The sequence below is a fragment of the Elephantulus edwardii genome, unplaced genomic scaffold (genome assembly GCF_000299155.1).
Source record: "Elephantulus edwardii isolate Elephantulus edwardi_28Jun2011 unplaced genomic scaffold, EleEdw1.0 scaffold00147, whole genome shotgun sequence".
NCBI lineage: Eukaryota > Metazoa > Chordata > Mammalia > Macroscelidea > Macroscelididae > Elephantulus > Elephantulus edwardii.
Window position 1 is genome coordinate 8,190,475 of NW_006399897.1, and position 20,801 is coordinate 8,211,275.

Genomic DNA, 20,801 nt, shown 5'->3' on the forward strand with positions numbered 1-20,801 from the left:
AAAAACCTCTTAGCAGAAACCAAGAGGCGTGGGTTTTGCCTCGTTGTTAGGACCCTTCCACTGAGCAGCTGATAAAGTGCCTCATCTGTAATCCTGTGGTGTATGTCCCTTGATTAGTTGGGCACAACAATCAGAAATAGCCAGAAGTTACTGAAACCTACATAGTGAAAGAATGATAGAGAAATGAAAGCAAGGGCATATGGAGATGTTTTCTAGTATGGAATTATACACAGGCTGGGTAGTAGAGAAAAAATTGTCCTGACCCTTTGGCAGAAAGATATCATTATCAAAATTAAAAATTATAATCTCAATGGAGTACAGTAAACAAAAGACAAAGATGAAGAAATTTAGGGAATTGAAACTTAACAGCTTCATGCTATTACAGTAAGAAGTACTTTTAAAAACAGGAGTAGGGGAACTCTTGAGGCAGAGAGATTAAGTTGATATTTTAATGGAGAAGCAGAGTGTAGAATTCTAAAGATGCTTTGGGATAATTATATGCACGTCATTTACTTATGTTTAAGGAACTCACAGCATGATATTTTTCATTTTTTAAAAGTACTGAAGAGCAATGGTGTCCCTTTGGAGACTAAGGTGCATCTGATACAGGCCATGGTCTTTGCTAGCAATTGTTATGCATCAGAGAGTTGGACAGTGACTAAGGAGGATAGAAGGAGAATTGATGCCTTTGAGCTGTGGTGCTGGAGAAGAGTATTGAGAGTGCCATGGACTGCTATGAAAACAAACAGATTCATCCTGAAAGGGTTAAACTGGGAGACTCCTTGGAGACAAGGATTCTGAGGCTCCGTCTAGCATACTTTGGACATGTTGTAAGGAGGGACCAGTCCTTAGAGAGAGATATGCTTGGGAGGGTGGAGGGACAGTGCAGGAGGGAAAGACTCTCTATGAGGTGGATTGATTCAGTGACTGGGGTAATCGGGATGGGTGTATCGGAGACAGTGCAATTGGCACAGAACAGAGCAAAGTTTAGGACTGTTGTACATAGGGTCGCTGTGAGTTGCAAGCGACTTGACAGCACATAACAACAACAGTATATATTTCTTTTAATTCAAAATTTATAATATTATGATTTTCAAATGTACATCAAAGTGTGCTTTATAAAATCAAGCAGATAGATCTTCATTCTGTTACCAAAGATTTGTTACCCTTATGCAGTTTCAGACTAGCCTAGTCAGATTAGTTAAGAGCTGTTGTTTATAATCCTGTATTTTCATTTCAGACTTTGGAGACAGGGGATTTTCCTTGATAATAGATTTCTTAGAGGAGAAAAGCCATGTTTTCATAAAAATAGTGACTGGAATTTTTTACCAGTTCTAACCCAAATGTGTTTCAATGTTTAAAAAAGAGGAAGAGAACAATTCTCTCCAAACTATTTAAATAAACATAGATTGAGAACCTGCTTTGACAAAACTGATGCAGCCAAACTGTTCTTGTAAGTGTGGTCAACAAAAAAGTGTCTCTAGTACATTCCTTAAAGTTGGGTTGTTCCTCCTGCTAAGCAGTAATAGCAAGACAGGAGCACGTGCTTTTCTATATAAGTAGAAAAATAGATTAAATAGAAAAAATAGTTTGCATAGGGAACCATGAAGGGAAGCGTCACCTCTATCCCATGAATAATTAAAAGATGGGAGCCAAGATCCTTTTAAAGGCTGGGGAGGGGGAAGAAGCTATCATGTTTATTCAAAGAGAGGGTGGGGTTTGAGGAGTTAATATATCAAAAAGAAAAAAAATAACATGTTTATTCATGAAAGGAGGAGGAGTCATCTGGGATTGGCTGATGTGGGATGCACTCACAAGTTGTTCTTTGAAGATGGCTGCCACTGGGGTCTTGTGGGGAGAATGCACAAATTATCAAAATGACTCAGTATGCATGTTTCTTCAGTAATTTTGAATTCTAGGTCAGAAAGTCCTATTATTATTAGATCCTTAATGACAAGGATAGTGGAATTCATCTGACCTATTCTGGGCAAGTTATCTGGGGAGGCTGTTGCTGTTTGTGTATCTTTGAGTTGGGACCAACCCTAGAGGGTTTTCTGATATAATAAATCACATGAGAGTTGATTGGTCATCTTTTGCCCACAGAGCAGCTGGTTGATTGCAATCCTGTGCCTTTGGGTTGTCAGTGCAATTCCTTACCACTAGGTTACCACACATAGGTCTCCAGTCTTGGAAAAGGTGCAGCCAGAGAACTCCTTGGAGGCAAAGAAGATAATACCTCTTCTCACACACTTCGGGCATGTTTCTGGGATTGGCTATTCCTTGGAGAAGGATATCTTTTTTGGCAAGGTGGAGGGCTGGCAAAAGAGAGCAAGATCCTCAACCAGGAGAACTGACCCCTGTAGCAATGGAATCAGGTGTGTCAGAGATTGTGAGGACGGTGCAGGTTAAAGCAGGATTCAGATCTGTTGTTCATAGGGTTGCTACGGTTCATACTTGACTCAGTGGCACCTAACAACAGCAGCAGGTCACCAGAGCTCTCTATTCCTGGAAAAGGACAAAACAAAACACTATACTGGGAAAGGTGAAGGATCAGAGAAAGAGAGGCCAATCCCCACAAGGGGGTTGACATAGTGACTGCAGTAATAGAGGATAGAGCAAGGTTCAGAGCTATTCTTCGTATGGTCACTATGAGCCCTATGTGACTGGATGGCACCTAACAACAGCGTCATTCTGATTCAGCAGCACATACATGTGGGTTTGAAGATGACTGTCTCCCAGTGAGATTCTTGGTCATCGTGGAAAATGCCTTTTAAAGATGGTGGCTCTCTAGAAGGTCATACAGAGCTACTTCCATTGCACATGAAATCTCTTATACAAGTTAAAGGTTTTTAAGAGGGAACACCTAGAGATTCTTACTCTATTCATTTAGAGTGTATTCTTGAGTCTTGTAATTATTTCTGAAGAAGCTGCACTTCAATCCTGAAGGCACACAGTTCTAATCCACCAACTGCTATGTGAGATAAGGATAGGGAATCTTCTCCTGTGCAATTAACTGCCTCTGAAAACCAGCCAGAAAGTCAGTTATGGGTCAGTTCCAACCCACAAAACAACAACAAGAAGAAATGTTCTCAAGAGAAAAAGTTCAGTACATTATGTAGAAGGAAAGGAGGTAAGAGGGGAAATAAGAAAAGCTAGAATTTAGAGAAAACCTCACAGTAACCTAGTGCAAGTTTAAGACAGTTAAAATGGTCTTTTTCATTCTTTGAAAAGATCATCCTTCATACAAGGTCAGGAGGTCCTATTATTATGCTACTAGAAGACTCTCAGCCAGATTGCAGGGTGGAAGAAAAAGCAACAGATAAAGGACTTCAACTTGATAAGTAGGGTCTCCTCAAAACTGTCCCCTTAGACGAAAATGTCATGACTCCTTTTTAAAACGCTACTAAAGAAGGTTTGGTTTATTTTGGCTTTCTCCCTCTCTCTCTCTCTGTATTTAAATTTTTATTTCCTAAAACATGCGCTCAACTGTATTAGATGATTATTTTCTGTTGAAGATGTTTTTAGTTTTAGAAAATACATGAGATTAGCTAAAACATTGGCAACAGTTTATAATTTTCAGCAACATATATATTGAAATTGCATTAGATATAGAGATATAGACATAGACATAGATATAGATATGATACAGATATATATAGATATACATATATAAACAAAAGTTATGCCAATACAATTTTGAGCCAATGCACGTTGAAGATGCATAGACGGTTTCACTTCAGCTACATGTCAGGATCCCTAGCGGCACAGCAGTGTAGTAACTTAACAGCTAAATAAATGATTGCTAGTTTTAACTCATCAGTTTCTCTGCAGGAGAAAAATCAGTGGGTCAACATCTCATGACAGCAGTTTGGTTTCAGTTTGTAATATTTTAGCAGTCTACATGGCACATGGTTAATGACTAGGCTGCTAACTTAAAGCTCGGTGGTTCAAATCTATGGGAGTCCGTAGGAGAAAGTCTTGTGATCTGTTACCACAAAGATTACAATCTTGGAAATTCTTTGGAAAAGACCTTAGCCTTAGCTCTTATCCCTAAATCTTTTATTTTTTTTAAATGTATTTGAAAAATAAAATCTAACCCCAAACCCTTCAAATCTAATTGCGAGCAAAACATTTGTATATTATTTTGAACAAAAGAATGAATATTCATTTGTTGATTGACATTGCTTTGTTCTGAAGCCTTGGATGCAATATACTTTCAGCCCAAACTGAAGTAAGTCCCTTGTTTTATGCCCATCTAATTCTTAATGTTTGTGTATTTTGTGAGTTGTGTGGGGTATTCTTAGAGAAAGTGTGTGTGAATATATGTGTGTGTGTCCAAATGAAGATAAAGCAAGGGTAAAGAGCAACGATGTCAGTCTGGAGAGTAAGGTGAACCTTATGAAGGTCATGGTCTTTGAAATTACTTACCATGTATCAGAGAGCTGGCTACTGGTGAAGGATGACAGGAGAAGGATTGATACCTTTGAGTTGTGGTACTAGAGAAGAATGTTGAACATTCCATGGACTGCAAAGAGAACAAACAAGTTAATCATACAGAGGGTGAAACCAAGTTGTTCCTTAGAGGCTAGGATTTTGAAGCTACTTCTCACATACTTTGGGCATATTATCAGGAGGGACCAGTCCTTGGAAAAGGACATCATACTTAGAAGAGTGCAGAGAGAGTGCAATAGGGGAAACCCTTGGATGAAATGGATTGGCACAGTAACTGAGATAATGGGGTTAGGTGTGTCAGAGACAGTGAGACTGGCTCAGGATAGGACAGGTTTCAGAGCTATTGTGCATAGGGTCACTATGAATTGCAGGTGACTCAGTGACACAAACTACCACCACCAACAACAACATGAACATTTAATGAATGTTTTTGTCCTACTGAAAATCTCTCATAACTCAACTCTATGAGCAGACTTTTTTTTTTCTTTAAAGTTTTACCTTTTATCGGTTAAATAATGATTTTTTTCCCATTGGTTTTTGTTTGTTTGTTTGTTTGCTGTTTGTTTTGTTGGTTTTTTTTATTAAAAAAAATGGAATTCAGAGGAGTAAAGCTGTTTAATTAAGGTCACAGAGAAATATAGTGAGGGTACTGGTAGTCACACAGCCAGTTTGTAATATCTCTTCTGAGACACATAGGAACCCCCGGTGGTCTAGTTTAGGAGTTGCATTGTCAAGCTGAACACACTTGGTCTGAACTTACCAGCTGCTCCAAGGGGGCCCTCTCCTCTCATGTAATTTGATGTTTCTTTAAACCCTCTCAAAGGTCAGCTCTGTTTTGGTTCCAACTCAGTGGTACACAACAATGAGTAAAAATTGGTTCAATGGTATCTAATAACAATCACAATATATTTACATTTAATATCGTATTACTTTGCAACGTTCTTGTTTTATTTGTCTAGATGACAGGCAGCAGAACCAGGGCATTAGCTTGTCTTAGCATTTCCCTTAATGCATTTGTTTAGCGCCATCTATTGGTCAAATGTCTGAACTGAGATGAAAATCTGATTTTTTTCGTTCCCTAGAAACCAAATATTTCCATTTTAACTCATTATCTGGTAGTGTAAAATGAAAGAGTGTCATTTGAATATTTATATTTGACAACTATTTAATTTACTCATTACTTTTATGTCATGTGTATATATTGTTCTTATGTGCCTTCGACTTATAGCAAGCAACCATATTGTACAATGGCTCTAAAGGCTGCTGTGTCCTGAGCCAGTCTCACTAATTCCAACACACTAAGCCCCATTGCCTCAGTTACTATATCAGTCCATATCATCTTAGGTCTTTGTCTCCTGCACTGTCCCTCCACACTTCCAAGCATGATGTCCTTCTCCAAGGACCAGTCTCTCCTGGCCACATGGCCAAAGTATATGAGATGGAGCTTCAAACATCCTAGCTTCCAAGGAGAAACTTGGTCTCACCCTTTCCAAAACTGACCTATTGGTTTTCTTGGCAGTCCACGGTATGTTCAAGACTCTTCTCCAGCACCACAATCCAAAGACATCAATTCTTCTTCTGTCATCCTTAGTCATTGTCCAGCTCTCTGATGCATAGCAAGTAATTGTGAAGACCGTGGTCTGAATTAGATGCACCCGAGTCACTAGACTGACATAGTTGTTTCTCAGAACTCTGGAGAGGTCCCTGACAGCAGATTTTCTCAATGCAATTTGTCTTTTGATTTCTGGACTGCTGGTGCTAAGACTGCTGATTGTGTCATCTGCATTTACAGTTATTCTAATAGTGACTGTCATATGATGTAGCCATTGAACAGACTGCCTGATTCAAATCTATTTTATTAGTCAAATCAAGTTTCCAGTTCCCAAGGCTTTTGGATTTGAAAAAGTAAATTAACCTAGGCATATATATTTACTTCTCAAGAGACATGTAATAACCGGCATAAATCTTCTTTTATTATTATTATTAATATTATTAATCATTATTATCAACACTGTGTTTAAAAATTGTATTTTTATCTATTACTGAAAAAATTTAAAAAAAAAAAACCCAGAACTAGAAAAAGGTTTATATATGAAAACAAAAAAAAAATCAGTATTCCTGGCGGACATGTCTGACCTCATGGGAATTGGTTGTGTGCTAAGGATGCTGTTAGAGGGATAGCTCTACCTTGTGGAGTTAGCCAAGGTCAGATATGGGCATCCCCATGTGCGCCTTGCTCTTTTTACACAAAGTGTAATGAAGATTTGATGAGACATTGTTACAAAAGTAATTGATAACTATAATTAATGTTATAAAATAAAGTATACATGAATAATTGAATGAAAAGTCATCAAATAAAAGAAAATATCCGATTATTCAACTAAAGAAGAAAAAAAAAACCTCTTGAATGCTTACTATGTGTGCTAAGCAACAACTTCGTACTTGAGATACCAACCAGATGATGACAATTACTAAAGAAGTTACCCTTGTGCAAAAAAGGAAAATAAACTTTGAGGAGTTCAAGGAACTTTTCAAAGTTATAACACTTGTCATTAACCAAGCCTGATGTAGAACCAGTAACTTCTCCCAAAAGAGCATATTTTTAACTTTTATTCTATACTTCCTTTTGAATATGTCTCAATTATATTCTATGTGAAATGAATTAATTGACACATGAAATGAGAGAACTGACAACCAGATTTTCTCCATCTATCCTGATGTTTCCTACTAGTCCTATAGTAATGATTTTTATTTTATTTAAGCTGAGGCATTACATAATTGAAGGCTTTTATTTTCTTTAGATCAATATTTAATTTTCAGTATTAAAATATGGAAAACAGCAAAAGTAGTAGTTTCACAATTACTCTTACAAATAATTTTTAAAAACATTATTATGACTGCCATCAATTAACATTCTTTTAAAACAAATTAGATTAAGAATTCTAAATCAAGGTCTTTATGAAAATTCAATCTATATTTTCCCACATTTCAAATTTAAACACTGTATGTTTTAACATTTAATTATTATTCCAACATTCACCCTTTTTATTTGTAGGCAGCATCAAAGTGTAATTTTATAAATTAATCCAAATGATTAATGGTCCAAGTAAACCACAGCATCCACTATTCCATGATAAAAAGAACTGGATGATGCTTGGGTTTTTCCTGCTCCAATATAAAGCACAGAAAGCTCAGGATTGAATGGGAGAAAATTAAAAAAGACTTACTGGTTTGAGAAAAAACTGGCGGGACACTAGAGACTACGGCACTTAGACATCCTTTTAACCCGGAATTGAGCCCACTCACAGGTCTTTGCAGCCAAATCAATAAGCAGACCTGTGCAATGAACAGAAATGTTTGTGAGAAATGTATTACACAGAAGTACATGAGATAAAAAGCATAGCATTATCCCAGCAACAAAGCTCAGAAGGCAAGGAATGAGTGACCGGAAACAGGAAACCCAGAGAGAAAAGTGCCGAAACTTGGAAAGAATTGCAGTTCCTCTTATGTAGCAAAAGAAGGTGTTTGTTGTTGAATGGAAAACTAATTTGTGTGTCAACTTTCTTTTTTTTAATTATTATTAAATTTTATTAGTTTTAATGAATATTTTGTGTGTCAACTTTCAACCAAACTTTGAGCAAATACTTTGTCACTAAAAAGAAAGTATTTTGTCTTCTCACATACTATTTCTAAGTGAATTGAAAGCCTTATTATATCAGTTGATAGTAAATTAAAAGTAGAATTTTTTATTTTTAACTTTAAAATGCTTAATAATACCCTCACCTGAGAAGATGAAAATGTACCTATGTGTATGGAAAAGGCATTATTGTGCTCCCTCTTGTGGCCTGATGTAGAAGATGCATCCAATTTATACGTGCTCCATTTTCCCCCTGGTTGCTGCCTTTAGGGAGTTGGCTGCTAATGTAAGCATCCTGCCTCTCTAGTGGTTCGAATCCAACAATGACTCCCCAGGATAAAGATAGGTAATCTTCTTCTGTGAAATTTACAGCCTAGGAAATGCAATGGGAGGTCAGCTAGCACTTGTTCTGATTCTATGGCAATGTGCTGCCAACCCAAAGGTATGCAGTTCAAACCCACAAGCTGTTCCTTAGAGAAAGATAGGCTGTCTCCTCCCATATAATTTACTGCCTGGAAACCACTGAAGGGTCAGCTATGGGTCACTTCCAACTCTAAAGTACAAACAACAGCTACATCAAATGAGCTTTGAGTTTTGATCCACATTTATTTTTACACTTACTTCAGAATTGCTAATCACCATCATTATCACAGAGGTGATAAACTGGTGGAGAAGAAATGGATTATTTTAGATAGTAAGTGAGAAGACAATGGGGGTTGATGTGGTATTAGTGAGACTGGCTCAGGAAACTTCAGGGTTCAGAGCTGCTGTACATAGGGTCACTGTGGGTCATAGGCAACTTAACAGCACATAACAACAACAACAAAGTGAGAAAGAAACATGGTAGAAAAAAGTTTAAGTTCCAGAAGTGATATTTTCAAAGCCTAGAATAAAGCCTATTGCATCAAGTAAGATTGATATAAAACAACTTCAATTACATTTTTGGTTTTGGGTTTTTTTGTATGTTCTGTATTCTTTTGGAGGGAAGAAAAATATTGAGATAAGACAAGAAAGAGGTTCAAGAGAGGATTAAGGAGGCACCATGGATCAACCATAATTATTGTCAGACATAAATGTTTAAGAGGAAAGTTTTCTTCGTTTTTACTGAGCAAATTACTTTTTAAAAATTCTGGCTGTTGAATGTAGTAAATCAAATACAGCCCCTTCTGAAATAGCAAAAGATACCTTTATAAAATTGACAAAGCTCAACTTGAATTTATTATGTGTGTTTTATTCCTATTAATACAATGATCTTTATCATTTACCTACACTCCAGATTATAGTGAAATGAAGTATATCACTATTTTACTGAAGTTATTAAAAAGACAAAAGCTGTTAATAGTCTGCCAATAAGCAAATTGCAATATTAAAAATGCAATGTATTATTAGATTGGCTGTAAAATCTTTTCTTTATAGTGTTAGTGAATAAGGTGAGACATTTGAATTGTGATGCTGGCAAAGAATATTGAATGTACTATGAAGTGCCAGGAGAACAAACAGATGTGCTTTGAAGAAAGTGCAACAAGGATGTTTCTTGCAGGAAAAGATGGCAAGCATTTTCTCATATACTTTGGGCAGATTATTAGAAGGGACCAATCTTTGTTGAAGGACATAATGCTTCTTAAATAGGCTCTTAAAACTCGTTACCGAATCTGAGCAAATCCATAGTTGACTCTCTAGAGGCTTATCGGAGGCAGAACAGGTGATGGATTTCAATTACCCAACTTTGGGTTGGCAGCACAACTCTTAGCCGACTAGACCAGGCTACCTCAGCCCTCTTGGTCATGTTGTTGTTAAGTGCTGTTGAGCTGAGTATGGCTCATAGTGACCCCTGAAAAGCTGACTTCCACTATCCTGTGCCATCCTCATCATCTCTGAGCCCTTTGACACACTAGAGCCCACTGCTGAAGTCACCATGTCAATCTGTCTCTTTGGAGGTCTTCCTCTCCTTTGCTATTTTTCAAGCATGATGTCCCCCCCTCCCTTTCTCAGGAATAGCCTCACTTATCTACATGTTCAAACTATGGAAGAAAAAGCTTTACCATCTTTCTTCCAAGGAGCACTCTGGCTGCACTTTTCCCCAAGACATACCTGTACTCCTAACACTACAATTCAAAGGCATCAGTTCTTTTCCTGCCATCCTTATTCACCTGTCCAACACTCTGATGCAAAGCAGGTTATTTAGAAGAACCAGACACCTCTGTCTTCAGACAGCCATAATTGAAACACTTGCTGCAGGAGATCAGGGGCTACAGTCTTTGGTAAGGATTACATTTTTAACGTCAAAGTAGCAAAGGTGTCGTGACAGTATGAGATGGAACTGTTAATGACTTTTTCTTGCTTGGATTAACAATCAACACCCTTGGTACTAGCAGTCAGTAAATCAGGAGAGGTATTGCTTTGGGCAAGTCAGCTGTCAGGGACCTCACCAAACTGCTGAAGAACAAAAAGATCAAGGAGAGGGTCAGCTAAAATAGAGGAAGGCCATCAATGAAATGGGTTATTAAAGCGACCACTCAGTTAAATAGAACCAGTCACAGAAATGATTTTAAGGATGACACAGGGACACTGTTTCCTTGTCACAAGAGTGATCTCTGGAAGTTTGAAGCAACTAGATAATAACTAACAACAACATAGACCTTTTAGATAAAGGAATGTTACCCTCTTATTACTTAACAATTGTTTCCCTATTTTAATTGTTAAAAAGAATACTTCAGGCTTGGGTTGTTGTGTATTTTTTTTTTCTCTTAATTACAGATCATGTGCATTTTAGAAGCCTTTGGACATGCCAAGACAACTGTCAATGATATATCCAGTTGCTTCATAAAGTATTTTGAACTGCAATTCTGTGAGAGGCAGAAATATTTAACTGGAGGTAAGTATATATAATTCACAGAATTGAGTTTTTATGTGATACCATGAGAAGCATAGAAACATTTAAGAGGAACTTTAATAAGAATTTCAGTTTTAGTAAATTTTCACTAGACTGTTCTCAATATAGCCTTTCTATAAAAAAAAAAAGACAAATATAATCTAAAGATGAAAAAAACCTTATTGATGCACTAACAAACTTCTCATGATGGTTCTTGAAAATGATCTCTATTGGAATAACTGATGTGTGGGCATGTTTATATTATACCTGAGATAGGAGGTTATAAATTCACAAATGATTGTAAATTAAAAATCATCTTAACACACAAGATGAGTTTTTTCATTATTAGTGTTACATAAGAGTGAAATAGTAAGTAAAGCAAAGCCAAAAATATCTGAAATGAGTCATATTTGCTGAACTTTGTAACTAACTTCAATACTCAATTTGTTATTCCTAGAATAAATAAATTCCTCATATGACATACTTGAACATTTACTTTAAATAAAATGAAATGTATAATTAAAATGATTAACTTACATTTTAAAAAAATCTAGATGAGCACTGAACTAAAGTAAATTAAAAACATTTCTCATTTAAATATTTCACATGTACTTTATACTATTGTTGTTGATTGTTGTTGAGTTAAGCAAGACTCATACAACATCTTTGAAAACTGCTTAATTCATCTAATTGAGAATTCACAAAGAATGGTAGATGTTTCAAATCAGAACAGATTATCTAGGCAAATAAATAAGAAAAAGAAAATTTTGTGTGTTAAGTCTAAATATATATATAGTTGTTCCTGGTTTGGCTAGCGCCTTCCCAGGCTCATGAGAAGCTCTCCTTGCCAGAAGGCAGGAGCGTGGTGGTGGGAGTGCAGGAATCAAGCTTTTGGAGTGGACTGCTTTTCCGGGAATGTGTTTGACATGCAGGTTTGCTATGTCCCTGGAGTGAGGCTAGCCAGCCTGGGCCTAGGTTTTGAAACAGGAGGCGGCCTTAAGCCCAAAGGGCCCTTGGGTCTGTCAAACATTCTTCCAGGTGGTATAGCACTGGTCTGTGGGTTGCTGTACAGAGGTAACTCGTGGTTGCTGTGATGCTGAAGCCTGTGACAGTGATGTGCCAATCGTGGTAATGGGCACCCATGGTGGACAGTGTTGACTGGAGCTTCCTGACTAAATCAAGCCTGGAAGCAGGAGCGGCATCCGCTTCCAAAATGGCTTGCCTCTGGAAACTCTTTGTACGAACAGTGTTCAGGCTGTTCGTTCATAGGGTCACTATGAGTCGTCTACGACTCGACGGCATTAAACAACAACAACAACATAAATATATATACGTAAAATTTGTGAATATTCATAAGTACAAAAAACAAATCCTTTCAAACTTTGAGGCCCCTCAACCTCAATTTTATTTGACGTTTTAAAGTTAGCCACCTCAGAAGAAAGTAATATAAGCATCTTTCTTCTTTAGAAGTTTAGCTATAATCTAGAAACAAAAATGGTGTGTTTTGTAATAAATTTATGTCAAAAATTTAAAAAAGATTTCTGAGCCTTAGTTGACCCCAGGGCACCTGATAACAACAACAAATTGAAATTTGACAAAAAAAAATATTGCAGAAAAGGGATTAGAAAAGAGTGAAATCAGCAGTTTAAATTCTGCAATAGGCAGATTTTCTCAAACACCCCCCCCCCAAACCCCTCAACCAAACACCAGTCATGGTATAGAGTCCTAGCCCAAGGTTTATCTATTCAAGACCTCGTAGTAGAGATATTCTTGAGCCCTAAACTTTGCTTTGAAAGTTCTGAAAAGTGCTTGCAAAGTCCTTTCAAGTCTTAGTAAGGTCCTTTTGAAGTCTTTTCAAGCCATTTAAAATTAAGAATGACTTTTTAGGAAAGATATTTAGTCCAATCTTACATCTTTTATTATGAGCAGAATTTCCTGTCTGAGCTTTACATGACTGTCAGGCTATAGCTTTTGTAGCTAGGTATACAAGAAACATTTCAAAGATAAGAAAGAGTGGTCATTTCTGCAGCACATATACTAATCTTGGACTGATGCAGAGAAGTTGGCTCCTGCACAAGCATGACAAGACAAGCAAATTTGTCAAGCATTCCATATTTTTAATTCTTCACAAAAAAAAGGACATTCAGACGGCCAACAAATAGATTAAGAAATGTTCAGTTACTGGCAATAGCTCTGAACCCTGCTCTGTCTTGAGCCAGTCTCACTGACTCTGACACACCTATTCCCATTACCCCAGTTACTGTGTCAATCTATCTCATCCTCTGTCTTCCTCTCCTGCACTGTCCCTCCACCAAGAATGGTGCCTTCTTCAAGGACTGGTCCCTCCTGGATACATGCCTTCTGGCTACAAAGCTTCAAAATCCTACCCTCAGACAAGAAACTTGGTTTCACCCTCTCCAGTATGGAACTGTTTGTTCTTTTTGGTGGTCCATGGTATGTTCAAGACTCTGCTCCAGCACTACAACTCAAAGGCATTGATTCTTCTTCTATCATTCTTATTAATTGTCCAGCTCTCTGATGCATAGCAAGTAATTATGGTCCAAATCAGTTGTACCTTAGTCCGTAGACTGACATCATTACTCATTAGCACTTTAGAGAGGCTCCTGATAGCAGACTTCCCCAGTGCAATTCATCTTTTGATTTCCTGACTGCTGGTACTAAGACTTCAATCTTTTCTCCATCTATCGCAGTGCTGCCAATTGGACTAGTGGTGAGACTCTTTGTTTTCTTGATGTTGAGCTTCAATCCATATTGAAGACTATAGTCTTTGACTTCCTTCTCACCCATGTGACAATACTGGAGAGGATGTGGAGAGATTGGAACTCTCATACTGTCAGGATTTTAAAATTGTACCATTTTGGTTTTTTTTTTAATTTTTTTTTCTATAATTATATTTTATTAATTTTCATAAACATTTACAGAGATTTTGGGCTTCCACTCATTCATTGTTGCACTATTCTCTCTACCCTCCTCCCAGTTTGTTCTTGTCCAAATGCCACAGTGCTTGTCAAAGCCAGTTCTGATTAATCTTCTTTGTCAGTGTATCCTTTGCCATTCCCTATCACTCCTCCCTGAGAGAGACTTCACCCTGAGTCATAAGGAAAAAGGGATGGCGTATTCTATAAGCTACTTCCTGCTGAAAAGGGACGCTGTGGGTTTCAGGGTGAAGATCTTCTCTCACTACTCTAAGGGTCCCCTTTGGCAGTAGGAAACACATAGACTATTATGGAGATTGATTTTGGAATTCAGATGCACTCTTATTGATTGTGCTTGGCTGTACATGTACATATCCTTGAAGATGTATCATGGGGGTGTTGCAACCTAGAAGACACAAATTTGACTAACAAGTTATAAGTACATGAGTCCAAAAATTAAAATTGTACCATTTTGGAAGGGTCTGTTTCCTCAAAAAGCTATACATAGATTATCTCATCAGACCTAACCATTCCACTGTAGGGAATAAACTCCAAGGAAATCAGAGCTGAGATACAAACAGATTTGTACACCTATTTTCATAGCAACATTATTCATAATATCAAGAAAATGAAAACATCTCAAATACTCATCAACAAACAAATAGAAAAACTATGATATATTCATACAATGGAATACTATGCAGCACTAAAGAACAAGAAAATATTTATATAGTATGATACGGTATGGGAGAATGTAGAGAGCATTATGTTGAGTGAAAAAGCTCAGTCACAAAAGGACAGATATTGCATAAGACCAGTACTGAAACAATAGGAGGGTAACTGAGGGGAAAGGGGGAAAATAGATAATGAGTAGACAAAGAACACTACAAAGAACAAGAGGATCCACCTGGGAAGCCTTAATAGAATAAAAGAATACAACTTTTAAAATGGAGCGCTGGAGGCCTAGTGGTAAGAAGCTGAGTTACAATCCCAAAGGCATGCGGCTTGAGGCCACCAATTGCTCCATGGGAGAAAGATGAGCAATCTCCTACCATGTGATTAACTGCCTCTGAAAAGCCAGCAGAGGGTCAGGTATGGGTCAATTCTGACTCTATGTACACAACAACGACAGTGTCTAAAGAGCAGAAAATGGCACCTGGGGCAAAGGGCTATGAGCATTTTTCTGAAAGGCCTAGAAAGAATGACTATAGCACAGCCCCTCACCACCCCAGAGCAGAAAGCACAATAAAGAGCCTGGATCTCAGCTCCATGGTGCAGCTAGAGCCACATGAGCAGCAAGAGGTTCCTGTATTCATTGTTGACACACAGACTCTGAGTTGTGGTACAGAGACAAAGAATATCACCCAATGCAAATCCACGTTTTAGCCCAACAGTCCCAAGGTAAACGCCTTAATTAGTCCAGGTTCTGGTTTCAGTTCAGCAAGCAACTATTCCTTCCATCCAACAAAGGCAAGAGCTGCAAAACCTTTAACTACGGTAACCACAAATGCAAGTCTCAGGTCATACCTTGCAGCAGTTTCTCCACAGCAATGCCACAATCTCTCCACCACCATTCCTACCAGGGTCTCACTCTTAGCAGGGTATTACCACCTCAAGTCTTGCTGTTCAGTGTGGGAAGCTAGCACTCTCTCTCTCTCTTTCTCTCTCTCCCCCCCTTCCCCCTCACCACCTTTCCTCCCTCCCTTTTCCCCCCTCTCCCCCTCTGTTGATAATTTGCAAGACTATGTGTCTGCAGTAAAGTTAATTGGAGATCAGAGGGGGCTTAATGTAATAGCTAAAAAATAGCCAACTTTTTAGGTTAGCACTGCATACACCAATTGCAATTTGCAAACAAAACCAAGATATATCTATATATCTGTATATATCCATATCCATTTTCATATCTATCTCTATCTCTCCCACTATCCCTATATCTTATCTATATCCAATCTCTCTCTGTGTCTGTCTCTCCATCCATCTATATAATTGTTTTAAAGGGAAAGGATAGAAGGGCAAGGAAGGGGAAATTGCTAGGACAGCAGAGATTAGTGGGGGATTGGGAGTATTCCAACCTCTTACTGTTTGTTTTATGTCCCGAGGACTAGCATTATTCATAAACTTTAAGAACTTGTTAGAAATGCAGTCTCAGGTCATGCCACACTTCTTGATTGATTCTGCGGTTTTCAAGAAGATAAGCACATGCCCATGTGATAAGCATGCACACTAAAGTGTGAGAAGCACTGTGATAGGTCAACCTCAAGTAAAAGACACCACTCTTATTCACGGACACTGGGTATGGAAGAGAAGTATCTGATGCATTGCTGATGTTGGTAGGTGTCATTGGGTTGACGATTACTCATGATGACCCTGTTAATAGCAGATCTGTATCTTTCCCTATCCTGCAGCATCCTCAGCATCTCTGATATGCTCAAGCCCATTGTCACAATCACTGTCATTCCATCCTGTTAAGGGTTTTCTTCTCTTTTCCTTCTCCTCCATCTTTACATGTATGATGTCTTTTTCCAAAGATTGGTCACCCTGACAACATGCCTAAAGTATGTGAGATGAAATGTCACCATCCTTGCCTCAAAAGAGCACTCTGATTCTACTTCCTCCAAGACAAAGTTGTTTGTTCGTTTGGAAGTGTGTTGTATATTCAGTAATATTTTCCAACACCACAGTTTGCATGTTACACATTTTCTAAATGTTAACTTAGAAAATGATTATATACACTTAGAAAAGAACTGGAGAATGTCACAGTAAATACTTGTGTCATTCTGTTCATCAGTAATCTTTATTAGCACACAGTCCTAAACATCTTCAGCATAATCAAATCCACAAATACTGCTCATACAGTGTCTTCAGGCAACATACTGTGACAAAATGATACTAAATATTCATAAAGATGAACCTGAGACACTTCAAGGTCCTGAATTGCGATCTGAATCATTAAGGAGCTATTAACATTAGCTCTGTAGAATTTAAATATTGTGTGTAACTTAGTTTATTTTTTTGTTCTTATGAAAGCAATAACTGAAGCATTAATAAGGATTTTTAAATTTATTAAAATGGAAACTGGATTTTTTAAAAATAAATATGTTTAAAATATGTCGATGTTGTATTATCTACTTATTAAATACTATTGAGTCAACTGACTCATAATTACCCTTTGTATAATAGATACTAACCTTGCCTGATGCTGTTCCATTCTCAAAATCTGTGCTGTGTTTAAAACAATAAATGCAGTGATTGTGCCAATCAGTATATTTCATTCAGATCTTTCTTTTTCTCTCTCTCCACCTTGCCACACATAATGAAACATGGTTTTCATCTTAATCATTATTAATTATCTTTAGTGTAATATTCTTTTTAATGTGATTTGAGTCAAAGTTTAGACAGGACATAGCTTTCCATTTAACCATTCATATATATTTTGGGTTTGTATTTATGACAATATCCAAAGTATAACTTCACTCCTCACACTTCGATCCTGTTACTCTTATTTCCATTATTCTTGTAGTTTATGTCTTCCTGCCATTTAAACTTTATTCCTGGACAAATAATGTCTTTTGGTCTTATGTGGTTGATTGGTCTAAGGAGTGTTACTGACCAACTTTCATGAAAGCATACTATTAAAGTTGTGCCATGAGTGTAAGCCTTAGTGAATGTTAGAAGGGTAGCTAAAAGCCTTAGTCCTGAGACTTCCAACAGGTTCCACTTGATCAGAAAGCCTGACCATTTAATATTACATTCTTCATTGAGTGTTATTTAAAAAAAAATCAAGATGTCTTATTTTGATCTTACCTCAATTGAAGAATAGTGATTTTAGTGGAAAGAGGCTGCACTTTGGAAATAAGTCACTATGGATTAGATATGGGGTGGGGGGAATGCCTGCAACAGAATTTAAATGATAAAATATATTGTGTGGTTTCGTTTCTTGTTTTTAATCAGTACTTTATTAAGATAGCTATTTCCTTTTTGAGTCAAGAGAAGCCTGGGACATTTTTTTCCTTACAAATAATGTGAAAGATAAAATTGTTTAGGAAGGAAGAGTAAAAATTTTGCTCCACTAATTTTAAATCTTTGAGTCAAGAGTAGGACTTTTACTTCTATTTGAAACTCATTTAATTTAATGCCAGCACTGTATTAGCAGTGATGATCATAAGTAATAAAGTAAAAATAAGTGTGAAATAAAGGAAAATATTTTACTCTGTTAATTAAAGGCGGCATGAATTTGGTGATTTCTCATTGGAAACAGGAAAGAACCTACCTCATGGATAGTGATTTTAGCTGGTCAGATATTTGTTACGCAGATGGAATGGGCAAGAGCAAACTGAGCATTAAAAGTTTCAGAAAATCAGTGGGAAGGCCAGTGAGAGCAGATGACATTATTTCTTGATTATTGTTGTGGTTGTTAGCTGCTGTGGAGTCCAGCCTGACTCACGGACCTCCTTTGAAGAACAGCTCTGCACCCTGTCCCATCCTGTGCCATCCCCACCCTCCATGATACACGTGAGCCCGTTGCTGCAGTCGGCTTTTTGATCCATCTTATTGACATCAGAAAGAAGTTTAATATTTTTCCCGTTTTTGGGTTTTTTTCTTCATGTTGAATAAAAGCTGGTGCCACTCTATAAATATCTTAGGAGTCTCTTGTGGCCTATATTTATGATGTTATAAATAACTTGTAAACTTTTTGAGATACATTCATAGAGAGTAGTTGGATAAACAGATGATCCTAAGTATATTTTTCAATCAGAAAGTATTCCTCACTAAAAGATCTTTTAGAATATACCAATCAGTAAGTCATAAGTTACATTTGAATTGAGAACTTCTATACCAATGGGCCCAGAAACCTCTTTAACTTAGAAACTGATTGGTTTTCATCCAGCTCGCACAGTTTCATTTCAGACATCAGTGGGCCTGTGTTTTTCTGTTTGAGAAAATATTTGTGTTCCATGGAAATGTGAAGTCTTGGTGATTTTTGTGTATTCTTCCATAAACAGACTGCTTTTAAGCCATGTTTTTGAAATCCTGCTGATCAGAATCTTGCTAATAGATGCCAATTTTACTCACTGCTGGAGATGAGCTAACTAGGATGATTACTAATTACACTGTTCTTGAATTTAGATGAATGGCTTTAAGTCACTCTATGGTGTGGAATTTGATTAGTTTTGAATAACTGCTTTAAATAAAGGTTCTGTGCTGCCTGGGACAAGTGGTTATAAGTATCATCCTTTTCCTTGAGTAGACTTGTGATTTATCCTAAGGGCTACCTGTTTAGGCTCCATTCTCACCTAGTATTTCTTTAGCTCATACATAGAAGAAGAAAACACAAGAAGAAAGGAGTACAGCTATTCATTTTATGTATTTGGATTAAAAACAAACAGTATTTTCTTGAGTATTGAATTATTTCATTGTCCAGTTGTTAATGAAATAGCAACATAGTGGAAGCTCAAGCGCGTTGCTAAACAACCCAGAAGGTTTTTAAAAAATTCGACTCATTGCTGAACAACCAGCTAGCAGGTTTTCAGATACTATAATTCACACGTAGGAGATTGATCATCATTGTCCTGTGGAAAAGTCTGTGGATTCAAACTACATTTTTGTTAGCACCACAACTCCTCAGGAAAGAAAAAAAAATAAACTAAAATAATCCCAAAACCTTGTTCTTAATGTTTGGATAAAGAAAAGAAAATTCAATAACTAATATACTAACTTGAAATTATTCTCTGATTAAATACTGATGGATAAATGAAAAAAGAAATGTCATATTCTCTTTCTGTTCATTCTCTTTCTCTCTCTCTCTCTCTCTCTCTCATTGCCTACTCAGAATTCGACATTTCTCTCTACCCACACTTTTAACACACCTTTTGGCTTTTATAGAGCTCTGGTGGTGTAGAATGTTCCATGTTGTTCTGTTAAAGATGAACATTCATATCCATGAGCTGATCAATTGGCGGAAAATGACAATCTCTTCCCATAAAAGCTAAAGCCTTAGAAATAAAGTAGAGGATCACTCAGTGACAGTAGTTTGACAGACTCAATTCTGACAGAAAAATACAGTTGTTTGACAGAATCAATTCAATGACAGTAGTTTGGGTTTGGGACATTACTAAAAGGATATTTTGAAGAATTTTTTAGCATACTAATAATGCCTTGGATGATGCAGGAAGCATCAAAAGAAGATGGAAGACATATATAAAAACTATATGAAAAATAATTGACTTAGAACCATTTAAGGCAGTAACATATGATCAAGAACCAATGATAAGGAATAAAGAAGTTCAAACTACAGTGAAAGTATTGGGGATGGGAATAAGGCCCTAGAAAGTGAGGTAATACTAATTGATACACATCACCAAACAGATGCAGCCCTAAATGTGCTTGCTAGTCTATGCTAAGAAATTTGGAAAATAACCACCAGGTAACTGACAAAAATATACCCATATTTGTTTCCATTTCCCCCTAAAAATGTGATCACACAGAATGTCAATTTTCTTGAACAACGTATTTAATATAGCATTCAAGTACTTTTTAATTGAACAATATTACTAATATAATATGCAAGTAAATATTATTAAAGCTTATTTAAAAACATTTAGAACAATACATTGATAAATAGCTACCAGGATTCAAGCTAGATGTAGAAAACGCTGTGGCACAGAAGTTATGATTACTGATCTCAGATGAGACTTGTTCGAAAGCAGAGAATATCAATAAGAACGGTGACCATTTGCGTTTCACTGACTATGCGAAGGTATTTGACTTTGTGGATCATAAAAAAATTAAGGCTAATATAGCACAGATATCTGGTATTCTCTGCTTTCAGCCAAGATCCATCTAACATCAGCAACAATATCCCTAGTACCACGACCCCTTCTAAACCCAGCCTGGACTTCCGGCA

General features: G+C 37.0%; 1 protein-coding gene across 1 annotated transcript in view; it reads left to right on the forward strand.

Annotated features, from left to right (window-relative positions):
* The window catches only part of MYO16 (myosin XVI), a 951,959-nt gene that overhangs the window by 430,951 nt on the left and 500,207 nt on the right, over positions 1-20,801 (forward strand). Inside the window, exon 15 of the mRNA XM_006894620.1 lies at positions 10,847-10,964. Within this exon, the coding sequence (XP_006894682.1) occupies positions 10,847-10,964 (118 nt within the window). The remainder of the gene's footprint in view (positions 1-10,846; positions 10,965-20,801) is intronic.